Source organism: Balaenoptera physalus (assembly GCF_965194825.1).
Source record: "Balaenoptera physalus genome assembly, chromosome: 12".
Classification (NCBI taxonomy): Eukaryota; Metazoa; Chordata; class Mammalia; order Artiodactyla; family Balaenopteridae; genus Balaenoptera; species Balaenoptera physalus.
The window spans coordinates 48244998-48260175 of NC_138897.1; the positions used below are offsets into that span (position 1 = coordinate 48244998).

The 15178-nt window shown below is 37.1% G+C and overlaps 1 protein-coding gene across 3 annotated transcripts in view; it reads right to left on the reverse strand.

Annotated features, from left to right (window-relative positions):
* ASXL3 (ASXL transcriptional regulator 3) overlaps positions 1-15178 on the reverse strand; it is a 188286-nt gene that overhangs the window by 144409 nt on the left and 28699 nt on the right. For 2 of the 3 annotated variants that reach the window (XM_082415962.1, XM_082415961.1), the window contains exon 1: positions 1-11362. This exon is cut by the window's left edge and continues 23421 nt beyond it. Coding sequence is in view for 1 of the 3 variants with exons in the window: in XM_082415963.1 (XP_082272089.1) it covers positions 11413-11499 (87 nt within the window). In the remaining 2 variants the exon portion in view is untranslated. Of the gene's footprint in view, positions 11363-11412; positions 11500-15178 lie in introns of those variants that run through there. The other variant, XM_082415963.1, reaches the window with a different exon arrangement.

Consider the following 15178-nt stretch of genomic DNA (forward strand, 5'->3'; position numbering starts at 1 on the left):
ATTACAGACCTTCTATAGAATAACTGGATTAAGCATATTCAATAAAGTGATCCGTGGCACTGTGTCTTACCGAGCTCACTGACTCTCTACATCAGCCCACAGAGGCAGGAATGCAAGGCAGCCACAACCCCTTCCCTTGTTCTTCTCATAGTCCTCCTCTGGGCAAGGTCTTGATGGCAACCGAAAGCCAACGAGGCCAGAATCAAGAACACTGGATAACCATCAGAAGTACAAATTACAGTACAATCTCTCTTGCACCCCTAACTCCTGCCAAAATATGTACTATTGGAGGCAAATAAAACCAGATAATAAAGGGTGACTGGATCAATGAAAACCCATCACTTCAGGAAAATCAATTGAAAGACATGTCCCTTCAAATACCACCTTAGAATAGAAGATTTATCTACTTTTCTTCTCTTTTCATGGTCTGTCCTTCACTTACTACTGAGCTTTTGCACATTCTTTTGCACTTCTCAAATTCTGAAATGATCACCCTCTTCTAAGTCAAAGATGAGTCACATATTTACTAGCCATTCTTTAGACTATCCCACTAGCAACAACTTATTCCAACAAATATTCATGAATGCCAGTTTCCTACGTCTAGCAACCAGTAGGTCACCTTCAACAAACGCAAATTAAGCAACAAAATTGAAAACTAATCATTGTACAAAATGTTGTATTTCACTCAGACTGGTTACAGAGGAATGAAGTCATGGATTCAGGCTATCTGCAGTGGTCTGATGGAGAAAGTGCTCTACCCAGACATTTTACATCTGTCTTTTGTAAAAATAAGAAATAAAAATAAAAAGGAAAGAGTGCTGTTCTTCTATCTCCCAGTGGAAATACAATGGACGGATGAGATGAGGAAGGATGGATAAGTGGTCATGATACAGATTACCAATAACAGTAAAGTTTATCTGATTATTCTCTGCTTAAGAAAACGTCCTAAAGAATGCAGCAATGCTGGTTCGGACGCTACTTATCTGTTCATTTGTACCTTTTTTCCTTTCCCTAGATGCATATCTTAAAAACAGGACAATGTTAATAACTTAGCCTCCTCTACCCCCCACCTAAGTATCGTTTAATCAGTCTCATCTATTTTCATTCAGTTATTTCATAAAGATAGTAACTGCCACTCTCCAAAACTGCCTTTTGTTAGCAATTAATGCTTTGAGTGGTCACAGTTGGCGAGTTCCCCAGAAACAATCTGTAAGTCCAATATCAACAACAAAACAGTGAGAGTCCTACAAAGTCCTTGGTTCTTCCATTACCTGAAGTATGTTTCCCACCCTTACAGCATCACCTTCTAAATAAAACAGTAAGAAGTTACAATTCAAATATATCTTGCTGCTATCCATGAGCCCAAAACTTCACTAAAGATCATCTTCCTCACGTTGGACAAGCCTAACAGTGAAAGTTCAGGAAAGGCTTTGTATCTTCCAAATCTGGGTTATGGAAATGGAATTTTTTTAAAAATTTCAACCCTATTTACAAATAGGCTATAAATCGAGAGTCTCAACACACCTATCTACAGGCTAGACTTTAATCTCAGTGAGTAATATATATATAAACAATCAACAGTTAGCCAGAAAAGCTGCTAAGGGGGCGGGGGAGTATTTACTCGATAGAATCATATAGCCAATACTTTTAAAATCAAAATATTATTAGGTTCAGGCTACAAATATTTCAAAAGGTTAAATGCAATTGATTCTGAATCAGACATCAAATCCCAGATATGTCACTTGCTAGCTGAATGAACTATCCCAAGTTACTTAATCTCATCTGCCTCAGTTTCCCTATCTGTAAAATGATAAATACGATATCACTTTTTTAAAAAGATAATTCATGTAAAGTCCTTAGTATTGGGTCTAGTATAAGTAAATGATAAAAAAAAAAAATAGGTATTCTTTTAATCATCAAGCCCCCACTCATTAATCTGCTTGACATACTGCATAAAGCATGGTATCTCAGCACCAGGCAAAATAAATGACTGAATACACAGATCTGTGTCCCTAATCTTAATGAGCTTGTATTTGTGATGCAAAGACAGCACTTCCTGTTATGTTAGAATATCATATATTCTATTAAGAATTCAAGAGAGAATTTAGAAATTCCAAAGTTTAATTTTTTTAATAAAAATAAAAAGCCATTATGTACTAGGCTGAAGACATACTCCACAGAGGAGAGATTAAAAGACGTAAATAAATGACTCAGAGAAGGGTCTGGAACTACACTGTTAAACCTTCAAAAGGAGGAACTTCACTTTACTCATCTATTAATCCAGCAGCTTCCACAGTCTCAAGAACATAGCATGTACTTAATAAATGTTAATGGGATGAAGACATGCCTTAAAGCTTCCACAAAACCCCCAGGACTTTACACAGTGAGCAAAAAAGGAGGCACTTAGTCGGTATTTCATTGATTAAATTCTACATGTCCACACTTGTTTTCCTTTCTCTGATGTTCTCTCATTTGACTAGTAAGCACCTGGGAAAAGCTCTACCCACACACCTGAGTACCCTGAACCTGGCCAGATGATGGTTACCAACAAACTGAAGAGAGAGCAGAGCCCAAACACAAGCCTTGCACAGCACCTAAAACAGGACTTAACTTTTTTAAAAAATGTTAATAAAAATCATCTGGGGCTTCCCTAGTGGTGCAGTGGTTGAGAATCCGCCTGCCAATGCAGGGGACACGGGTTCGAGCCCTGGTCTGGGAAGATCCCACATGCCGCGGAGCAACTGGGCCCGTGAGCCACAATTACTGAGTCTGCGCGTCTGGAGCCTGTGCTCCGCAACAAGAGAGGCCGCGACAGTGAGAGGCCCGCGCACCGCGATGAAGAGTGGCCCCTGCTTGCCGCAACTAGAGAAAGCCCTCCCACAGAAACGAAGACCCAACACAGCCAAAAATTTAAAAAAAAAAAAATCTGAATTTCAGACAGAATTATCTATTTGATTCTGCATAAGGCATCTCAGGAGGTGTAGGATAAATAGTCCTTAATTGTCCTGAAAGAGCTAGGACTTATTCTTAGGAATTATGCACTTGTAGCTTTTAGAAAACCTGGCTTAACAAAATGTCATAATTTTTATTCCTCTGAAAACAAATCAACTATAAAAAGAAGTCCCCATGTCAGCACATCAACAGTTTTGCATTTGAATTATGTTGTCAAGTTCAAAAGCATTTAGGCATGTGGCAATTAAGAGCACAAGCAATGAAATGAGGAGATAAGGAGAAAAACACCACCTAGAAAAAAAAATTAAATAATACCACCCCAGTTAAATACCTATTTCTCCACAAAGATCTTAACCTTCATAGGATACTTAGAAAGACTCACATACAATGTAATATTATATCCATTTCTGCTCCTATTCCTGCACTGAAATATTTATAGAGTGCTCAGTATTTCTGGAGTAAATTATACCTAGATCTCAATAAAGCTGAAATCACCTAAATTACCTTTTTTGTTCAATTATTTGGAAGGATGGAGAAAGGAAGCTTGACAGAATAAAAAGTTGTATTAAGAAATGGCCATTTCACAGCTATAATTGCATACCTTAGTGAATATTGATGCCTTGAGGGTTATACACAGTCACCACAGCTATTTTTACCAAAGCCTTCAAATAAAATCCAAATCAATTTATGTTATGTGACTCTACACATTATATTTGGACACAAAACATAAGCCAAGTATTCTACCGGTTTATATGTTAGGAATAACATATGAAAACACGAATGAGTATGTAAAAACAGAAGCACAGTACAGTGTTAAGCATAGTGTTATGAATACCTTCTAAGTTGAATCAGATACTCAAAATTCTAGAAAAATTCTATGGTATGCCACGAGCTCTGGAAATGTAAAGTTCCAAATTCTTTTTTTTTAAAAATAAAGTTCCAAATTCTGAATCACGGTTGTAGACTGAATTTTTGTGTCTCCCCCACCCCAAGTCTTATGTTGAAGCCCTAGTGTGGCTATATTAGGAGATGGGATCTCTAAGGAAGGTATTAAGGTTGAAAGAGGTCCTAAGGATGGAGGCTTGATCTGATAGGGGCAGTATCCTTATAAAAAGAGACACTGAAGAGCTTGCTCTCTCTCTCTGCACATAAACACCCAGGAAAGCCCATGCGAGGACACAGTGAGAAGGTGGCTGTCTGCCAAGCCAGGAGGAGAGGCCTCACCAGAAACCTATCCTGCCCGGACACTGATCTAGGATTTCTAGCCTCCAGAACTAGAGAGAAATGTGAGAAAATACACTTCTGGTGTTTAAGCCGCCCAGTGTATGATGATTTGTTATGGCAGCCTGAGCAGACTAACCAATCATTATAACTTCAAGCTGGGAACCAGGAGGAGTCCTGTTGCAAACTTAGTACATTAGTTTGAGGCATTCTACCTGAAAAGTGCTCCCTCCTCATTCGGCAGTCCTTTTATGGAACAATGTGAAAATTACCAGCAGAGCGTGCAACACACACACACACACACACACACACACACACAAAACATAGTTCATGAATGTCTCGTGGGCTCTACTTCTACTTTCCAAATTATGAAAAGATTATGGGGGAGATTTCACAGCAAAAGGCAAGTATAGTTGACCCCTGAGCAACATGGGAGTTCATTTGCATATAATTTATTGTCAGCCTTTCATATTTGTGGTTCCTCCATGTCTGCGGATTCATCCGACCACAGACTGTGTAGTACTGTAGGATTTACTATTGAAAAATATTCGTGTATAAGTGGACCCACAAATTTCAAAAACCCAAGTTGTTCAAGGGTCAGCTGTAGTCAACTGTGGCTCCAACATCAGATGCTTGACTACAAAGGCTTTAAAGTTGCCCAAGATCAGGTTGATTAGGGTTGTGCTGAGGAGTTGAAATCTGACCTTGTAGGGTAATATTTCACACAATTATTTTCTAACTCAGAGAATGCTTTCACAGTAATATATCACCTTATCATCCCCTGAAGAATTATCTCAATCACTATGTCACTATAAAAAAAAGTAACTTTAAGTTTAAAAAAAGTTTAATTATGATACATTAGTTGCTTTTTAAACAATTAGTGATATCCATGTATAAATTATGAATACTTATTTAATCAGTTTTATACCATTTAATTTAAAACTAATTAATTATGCACAAACAAAGCATATAATACTAACAAACAACATTTTAAGTGACATATTTTGGGAAGAACCAAATGTATATAAAAATGACCAGATTAGAAATTCCAAATCTCATCTAAATGTAAGGTATAATGTATGCACTCACCATTCACATCATAAACCCTACATAATCAGAATATCACGCATTTATTCAGATACCATGTGACTAGGAAAAAAGTATCATGCTTGATTTCCTCTAATTATATCCAAACATACAACTGACAATAGCTTTTGATTCATAGCTTATTAGGCACAATATATTCTCTGGGATATTTTGGACTATCAGTTAAAAAATGCTACTATAAATGGGGTAGTGTTTGTTTGAGAAATAAATAGATTTAAAAAACGGGAGACCAGGTTTAAAGAGACCAGATAAGAAGATACTGCATTAATCTAGTTAAAAATTTTTAAGTGCAAAGAATGAATGGCAAAGAGTAGGGATATAGAGAAAGAAAGATGTAGTTAGGACACAGAACGAACACTACACAAAAGCCAACTGGCCATGGGGGGGGGATGGGAGAAGAGAGTTAGGAATGACCCTGATTGAGATTTCTAATCTGAGTAATGACAAGTAAAAGTTTATGTCAACTAAGAGATAAATTATTCTAAAGGCTTGCTCACACACACTCACGTATACACACCTAATATACACACATAAATACATGCAGATTCCCCTATGATTCTGGTTAATAACACCATTGTTTCATTCATCCTTCTCTAAGGATGAATCCCTCACACCATTTACACAATGAGAAAATTAGACGTTAGCAAATGGCAAGGATGACACCATGAGTTAACACTGTAATTCTAAAATGCCCCAACACAAACCAACGAGACCACCGTTTCAGTATGAAAGAAGCGACGCCAACATGGAGTCTGGAGATAAGAATTGATTTTGCAGTTGAAATTATTTGTGTTTCTTTCTTATCTTTAGACAAAACATTTCGGCAGCGAGAAAGAATCATCTCCTAAAGTGCTAATTAGAAACGTAAATCTCACCGAGAGAAATGCCAAGAAATTTTATTGTTTGTCACTATACGTGGTAATGGAATTTTCTGACATTTTATCCCCCTAGAAAAATCTTTAATAAACCACAGTACAAAGTGGAGATCCTAATTTCAGCATATCATGACAGAGACTGCAAAACAGAAATCATGAAAGACCTTAAGACAAGTAGCTTAAAACAAATTTATTCTAAGAATTACCGGGGGGAATAAAAAGTTCTCATTGATACCAGCATAATTACAAAATCTTGGGTTGTCAAGTGCATGCTTCACATTGCAAAATCAAAAATATGTCGGTGAATAATACCAAGCACGAGAGAGACTGTTTATAAGCCTTTTCAAATGTCCCTACTGTGATATGTAATTATAGGTTGCTGCTCTATAAATGGTCAATGAAATCTAACATATATTATTTTTAAAGTAAGGCATCTATAGTATTGTAAAAGTGTACCTTATAAATATTGCCCTGCCCCCAACCCAACAGAGGGTTTTTTAATTGCTCTGTGATTTTTTGGCCTTTATTTCGTGACTGCCTCACCTCCATTAGAAAGCAATTTACCTATTATCAAGTAATATGACAACTATATCACAGTTTTTGCTACATTAATGACAGGTATCCTGTGATAATAATGCCCAGCACATAAGAAATTATCCCCACTGATAAATGGCTGCTCTGCTCTTGCTAGGTAAGTGCTACAGACCTCACTCCTTGACCTTGCTGCCCCAGGTGTGTCACTAAAACAGAGCGCATATTTCTTCGAAAGCATCACTTTAAAAATTACATGAACAGAGAAAAACATATCCTCAGGCATCAAAACTCCCTCAGTCCTCTTTGTAAAGGAATTATAACTTCTGAATAAGCAAACCAAAAACAGAAAGGCAGAATTAGGACAACCCCCAGAGTCCTTCTCCTTTTCTATGGACATATGTTTAATTACTGCAGACAAGGCTATAGTCTACAGTAGCACCCTCTCTCCCTGAGGAAGTGGGAATGTTTAGCCAAGCAGTCCAAACAGGCATATCAAATATCCATCCATAAAAGCCGCAGTCTGGAATATACACATTTCTATCCTCTCTATGCAAGCAACACGGTTCTTTGATTGATTATAAGATTCTGATCATCTGAAAAGCATTCCAAATAGCAGTGTCTTATCAGTCGTTGACAACTCATAAACACAAAGTAACGGAAGCCTGGAAATACCCAGAATCAGTAAAGCAAGTACAATATAGATGGACCAGAATAAAATTATATTGACAAAAATCTTCTATCTTATTATATAGAAGGGAATTAAAACTTACAAATATATTTTTATTTAAAAAATTTCTAGGAAATCATGCCATGATCATATTATTAATTTTTTCCCAACAAAAACTATATGTCCTTCTGACAATTTATTTTATCTATATACCTTTTTGTAAACCACACAGAGAGTACTTATTTCAGCCTGGTTTCTCCAAATAGAGTTTAATCATATACTACACATTTCATCAATAACTTGAAGAAGATACACAGAACATGATATAAAAAGCTGTCCTCGTTTTAACCTGTCTACATGAAAATTATGCAATTTAAAGTGTCACTGGAAAAGAGGAACAGGTACCATAAAATGTCAAGAATTTTATCTCAGTCAAATAAATTAACAATATCACGTATACTGAACACATTCAAATACTCATATCAGCTTTGCCAAAATTATTGGTTTCTTTTTTATTGTAAGTTACAAGTTTAAACCAGAGGCACCTACAGTGTATGAAAACAGGCAACAGCACAATAACCTTCCTCAAGTTCACAGCTAATCTGCCAGAGGCTATCCGCATGCATCTATTTAATGGAATTCCCACAAAGCTGGTAGATTCCTTTTGATTAAAACAAACAATTAAAAATAGGATGAAAAATACAACTTGTCATGTTAAAAAGAAGCTTCTAACTCTAAATGCAAGCCAAAATCATCACTAAGGACCAGCAAGTTAACATCTTGAGGAAGATTATTTACTCAACAAACATTTACTGAGTATCTTCTGAGTGCCAGGAGTGTTGGGTACCCTGCCCTTAAGGAGCTCACAGACCAGCGGGAAGACAAACAAGGACAAATTTACAGTCCAGTGAGATCAGTGTTACAGGAGATCTGCCTAACACACAGAAGGAAGGGCCACCACCACCCCCCCCAACCCAGTATTTGAAACAAATGGTGTTATTTTAAAACAAATGGCATTGGAATGATGATGGATAAGGGGCCAATCTTCTCTTTTCCAGAAATGCCAGGCGCAGTGGTGGACTGTTTGGGTGAGGGCCACTAACGTGACCTCTCATTCATAGAGACCACTGGGAGGTCATGGACACATCAGTAACTTTCACAGTCACTCCCCTACAGTTAATCAGGCATATCTGAAAGCCTGCACATCTTGAAAAACACATCATTAATAAACATCTAGAAATGAAACAGCTATGTTTGACCTTATGATGATGGAATTTCTAAATGTAACTTTACTTAAGAAAAACAGATATAGTTACACTTAATTTACTCAGCTACCATAAGTACCTGGAAAACATTTAAGAATTTGGAAGGTAGCAAAAGAGTACATTAAGTAGGCAAAATAAATGTCAGAATCTGCTCCCTAAAGCAATATACACAACAGGTAGGAAAGCTGAAACTCACTCAGAATCTACATACTACTTTTATTTTTTTACTTATTTTTTTATTGGGGTATAGTTGTTTTACAATGTTGTGTTAGTTTCTACTGTACAGCGAAGTGGAATTCCCTGTGCTATACAGCAGGTTCTTATTAGTTATCTATTTTATACATACTAGTGTATATACGTCAATCCCAATCTCCCAATTTATCCCACCCTCCCACTATTTTCATTTTAGAGGTGAGTCTAATAAGCAAACTAGATAACAAGGGGAGAGTAGTCACAGATATACGAGCCATAAGTAACTGTCACAACTGACATGAGGGAGAATTCAAAGAAACAGAAAGAAATGAGAACATAAAATGCATACTCTGAAGCCCTTTGCACAGACCTGATTTTACAGAGTAGAACTTAAAATAGAACTATGGTCTCTTTCTTTGCCTGGTCCCTTTCCTATTTAACTTGTGAATTCCTTGCAGGTACTTTCAATAGTCCTATAGGGGTTCATCAGTACTTGTAACAACAAACTTTTTTTTTTTTCTTCACAGAAGGACACAATAATGGGGGAGGGGATGAAGAGGGAGGGTTGTATTTAGAGGAATAGGGTATGTTTTCCTTTTCAATGTTCTTACTCTTTAAAGAAGCTGCTTTGTGTTTTGTTTGTTAACATATACTTAAAGCCCTTTAATATACCATTCTGGGAAGACCAGCATCTTGAAAAAAAATATGAAAAATGTTGTTACAATGATAAGTGTAATTAAGATGCTGTTCATGGCCATGGTACAGGGGTTTTATATCTCAAGGTACATAATAGCTCATAGTGGCCTAGTCACTCCTCTGGAGAAGAATATCATGATGAACAAATTTCAAATGTCTGCTTATAGAAGCTTTTTATGCCTGCATTCTCAGGTTCCTCTGGCTCAGAGCCCACATCTGACAGGAGCTGAGATCTCTAGATTTTTACCCCATTTTTTCTTTTGGCTGTAGCACAAACATTTCCAGTGCTTTCTAAATGGCATAAATATTTTCAGGGTTTCTGACAGGCAGTAAGGGGAAAATTAATTTCCAGGTGTCCCCATTTTGTTCCCTAACTCCTCACACTGGCGTCTGGCTTAGAAGCAAGGATCCCCTTGAATAGCGCTTAGGCTCTGTCAGCAACTTCCCTCCGCAGTGTTACGTCCACGTTGCGGAGGAACAATTATTGCAAACAGGGTAGTTACATTAGCTCAGGCTCTTTCTTCAGAACAGGCAGAAAAAGCCTCCAAAACAGAGACGAAAAATTGAGCCTAGGTATCCTCTACCCCACTAAATTGTGATGTTCAGGGATCAAACTTGCAAGAGATGCATTTTAAACAGCTAGAAGCTGATGTGATTCACATGTTACAGTAATGGGAGTTACAGGTAATACCAATTTTTTAGGAAAAGTTGGCCTCGGGAGGACATTGATTTCTCTCAGCAGGTTCTATCTTGAGATCAGATTCAAAAGGTAACTCAGCAGATTTAATTTTCACCAAGCTGAGATCACTGCCTTCTCAATGGCTTATAGGTAGACAACTTCATACAATTAAAAAAATTCACTCTATGTAACAAGGATGAGTAGATACACATGCGACAGCCCTATGGTTATTTTACCCTGTAACAAACTTTTTTTCCTCCTTAAGATCATTTATATGACCCTAAACTACTGGATAAAGCCAAAACTGTAAAATTCATCACTAAATAAAAATAATCATCATAGATAAAATATAGTATATCCATACAATAAAATATTATTTGGCAACAAAAAGAAATGAAGTACTGATTCATGCTACCACATGGATGGACCTTGAAAACATGATGCTAAATGAAAGAAGCCAGTCACAAAAAGCTACATAGCGTATAACTCCAATTATATGAAATGTCCAGAATAGGCAAAACCACAGACATAAAAAGTACATTACTGGTTGCCAGGGGCTGGAGGGAATAGGGAATTGGGAGTGACTTGTTAAGGGGTATGGGGTTCCATCTCAGGGTGATGAAAATGTTCTAAAATTAGATAGCAGTAATGACTGCACAGCTTTGTGAATATACTGAAAACCAACGAATTGTACATTTTCAAAGGGCAAATTTTATGGTATATGACTATCTCAATAAAACTGTTATTTTTTTAAAGACTCAATAATTGATTAATGAGGCTCCAAGTAGAGTAATTCGAAATACGAGGACTAAATTTTCAACCATATTCGTTGGCACTTCGAATTTTATCAGAGTGAGCTCATCTTATATCTTGGGATCAATCTATTAAGACTGTAAAAAAGTTTCTCTTTCATTACTCACTTTCAGAAACAAAAGTCTCCTCTTACACGAAAGAGAAAGATGAGTAACTCCAATTAGAGGCTAATTCACACAGTGCGGCTCTTTGTTAATGAAGTACACTCTGTATCAATCTGTCTAATTTATTAAGCAAACAGGTAGTTCCAAGGAAATCTTGGGTCACCCAAATATTTGGTAGTCACAAAAGAATTAGCAGGTAGTTACTTAATTCACAATCATCTACAACATCAAAATCTAGATACCCCTATTACTTTGCAATCAGTAGCAATTATTAATCAATGAAAACAGAAAATGTAAATATGAATACTGACCTTGTTTCTTTTAACCCTTCTTTCTGAATGACTTCCAATATCTGCTTTGCTGTCATTGGTGAGTTGGGGTGTTTTTCTAGTGCCTAAAAAAATAAAAATAAACATAAGATTCCTAGATTACTGCATAGAAATGTACAAGATGAAAATGTGTGTGAATCATGCAATGTTTCCTTAAAATTTTAAAAAGGCTGTTATGCCAAAATTAGGTTCCATCACACAGATCAGGTGTCCAAAGTGAGAACATAACTTTTTTTCTGGACGTTTATGGCAATTTCTGCAACATATAGGGGTCATTCTGCAAAAATGTCACAAAGGCATACACACCAAAAAAAGAAATGTGAAACCTGAAAACACCAAGTTCATAAATGTATATAATTTCCTTTATTAAAAATTGCTAACATTTTATGGTTAAAGTCATGTTTTCAGGCTGTTAAAATGTTTCTTAAATTTCTAAGGCCTTGGAAACATGAGCCTGAATACCACCAAGAGCAGAGAACAAAGTGCTGGTCAGAAATAACCTCACTGGATTCATATTTTGATCAACTTCTCTTGTATTAAAAATATAAATAAAAACCCTTCATGGCCAAAATGGAAAAAAGCATACAGAAACCCAAGTATCTCATTACAGTGTGTTTTCCAGTTCAGCTCAGTTTCCTTTCTTTTGCCTTTTCCAATTCATTTCAAGTAAATCCCTTCCTCTTCCCATTCAGCCCATCTCAGCTTTATGAACTGAGTCCTATTCTCTTTCTCTCCCCTTCTGTCCTACTTATTTTTGAGTGGAAGTGAACTTTTTTAAACAAAGTATGGGGAATATATGGGACACAGTTAATTATTTCCACAGGCATTAGACCATCACCCCTGGAAAGCAAGCCCCTTTTATTTACCCAGGGACTTCACATGTAGTGAAATCTGTAAAGAACGATGCCCACACTGCTCACCAACAAGGTCCACAGGACAACCTCTGGGTACAAGAAACAAGTGTACACACATCTTCACAATGACTTCCTCCAAGGGTAGATGACACCGACTTAAATTTTCTGTACAGGAGCTTCTGCACAAGTCATGGCCCCATGCACTTAATAATTCTAGAGTCCTAATTTATGATTATTATGAATATTAGACCAGAATTCTCATAATTATTAAGAATTAACAGGGTCACTCTAAAAACGAAAAATTAAAAAGGCTTCCAAATATGTTCAAAAGAGCTCTGTGATCTCTTCTACGATCAATGGCTAAATTTCAGCTAGGTCACTAGCAAAGGTTCTGCTCCTCAAGGTTCTCCAGTGAGTTACATACACAGCCTGCCCTACCTCACCATTAGGGCCACTTTCCTGTTCTCCCCTTTCTAGTTCCCAGGAAATTTCCCCATTTTTCCTAGTCTGGATCAGTCTCTTAGTTGCAGTTGGTAATTCTTTAAAGAATAGCGAAATATGAGCTACACTGGAAAGAGAGCGTAGCAACAAGTATGTCAATAGGAAAGAAGGAAAACTGTCCTCACAGAGGATGCTTTGGAGAGCTGAACTGTCAAGGGGGGAAGACACACAGGCATAGCTGTATAGGAAGAGGACTAAAGTGTACAAATATTGGTTAAAAAAAAGGCAAGAAGGAAACTGCATAATAGAGCTGAAAAGGGGAAAAGATTAGGTCACAAAGAAAGGCAGGAAAGATACAGACATGAAAATGAAATAGCCGACAGAGTTTTTAAAATAAGAAGAACTGCAAGTAGAACAGTGCATACTTATGAATTACTGAAAGGAGATGCCGTGGTCACATGGACTGCATACAGGGTGGGTGTCACCCCAAATGATAGGCAATGCTGGGGACACTAATGGTCTCTCATCGAAGATACGGGCAGAAGGTCAACAGACACAGACATACACAAGTAAGCAAGCAAGGAAGAGGGAAACTGGCGGGGAGAGACACGGGATGGCAGAAAGAGGGGGACAGAGGAGAAGGGAGAGAAAGGAGGAAAACTGAGCTGAACTGGGAATGTCCAAAAGGCAAACTGATGAAATCTAGAAAGGGCCGAAAAGGAAACTCCAGTGTACTGGGTAACGTTTTAATGGGAAGTTGGGCACGCTCAAAAGTGGGGTTACTCACTGTGGAGGACTCCCTGTTTCTCTCCCTGAGTACAGGCCCCTCAGCACACCTGGGCAGCTCCTCCCAGCAATTGAGAGAATTTGGATAGCCCTGTCCCCTTCTCTATGACATCACATCCTACTCTACAAAGGAAGTAAAAGTGCCAAGAATTACATCGTGAAGTGGATGAGAGGCAGGAAGGAAATGATGAAGCCACACAAACACCAGAAGCCACCCTCAGTTCCTGCAAGACAGAGAAAGGGGACAGAGAAGGAGAGGGTCCTGGATGTGAACAAGCTTCACTGAACTAGCTGTGGGAACATTTAGAGAACAAAAGATAGAGAGATTACTTTCACGGAACAAAACATGGAGAGCGTCAAAATAATATGACACATGGCAGAGACATGAATCAGACTCGCAGGCAGCCATACTCCAACAGGACGGTGGGAAGAAGCCACAGTCAGAGTGAAACTACAGCCCCAGATGTTAAACTGAGGAACTGCCCACGCCCCAACGATTGATGTCTTGGCTATGAGGTGTTAACGGTTTCATACGTCCTGCAAAATCATACTCCCTGGATTATCTTTCTTGACATTCTCAAATACAACTAGTATTTGAGTATGTCTTCCTGGTTATGTAATACTTATTTTGAATTTAGCATGTTCTTCCAATTGTTTTCCACCTTGTACCTACCTCTTTAGAAACAGGGGACAAGGATGCAATAGAGAAGGGAAGGGAGTAGGATTATCCACAAGTTTTAAGGTCATGTATCATAATAAGATTTTTCTAGAAAGAGGGCCAATAAATATTTTGGATAATCAAAACATGTTCAAACCGACTTGGGCAATAATGATACAATTGCAACAAAATAGGAAATCCAATTTCAAAGTCTGCCATAGATAATAATTATTAATAAAATCATCTTGGTTTCTGGTTGTAAAAACTGGAAAAATGCAAACTCATACCTATATTATAGAAAGCAAAGTGCACTCATAAGCTTACAACCAAGAATATTAACCCCTGCTAATAGTTGTGTTTTCCTTCTAGTTTTTTCTATTCATACATACTTTTAAAATATAATTATAATTATATAAAGTACATGTATGCATAGTTAGCTGTCTTACTTTTCTTCATGTAATTTAAATTCTTCAAAATGTGCATCATAATTAACAGGTAACTGAAGATAGGCATTTACGTTGTTTTAAAACTTAATTAATAAATGTAAATTTCCAAAGAATATAATGAATGTAACGTTCTTAGAATATTACTGAGTCAAAAGGATGTGAGCTCTGTCATGTCTCTTGATACACTGTCAACTGTTTGCAGAAATATTTTAACAATTTATACTCTCACCAAGCAGAACTGAATCTGCCTCTCTCTCCACAAATTTGCCAGTATTAAATCTTATCTTTTTAGCAATATTTGCAAACATAGTAGGACAAAGAAGTTGCAATTCATTGTTACTCTAATTATATTTTTGTAAATACTAAGGAGGACAAAAACTTTATTTCAAATGAATATCCTATGGGACATGAGATGGGATATTTCTGTCTTTCTCATTAATGTGTAAAAAGCTATTTATATAGTAGGACATATTCACTGTTGTGCATGTTAATAATAGATTTTTATTCCTTTTGTTGGTTATTTTTTGGATATTTAGGGAGATACATAAAGTTTTCTATT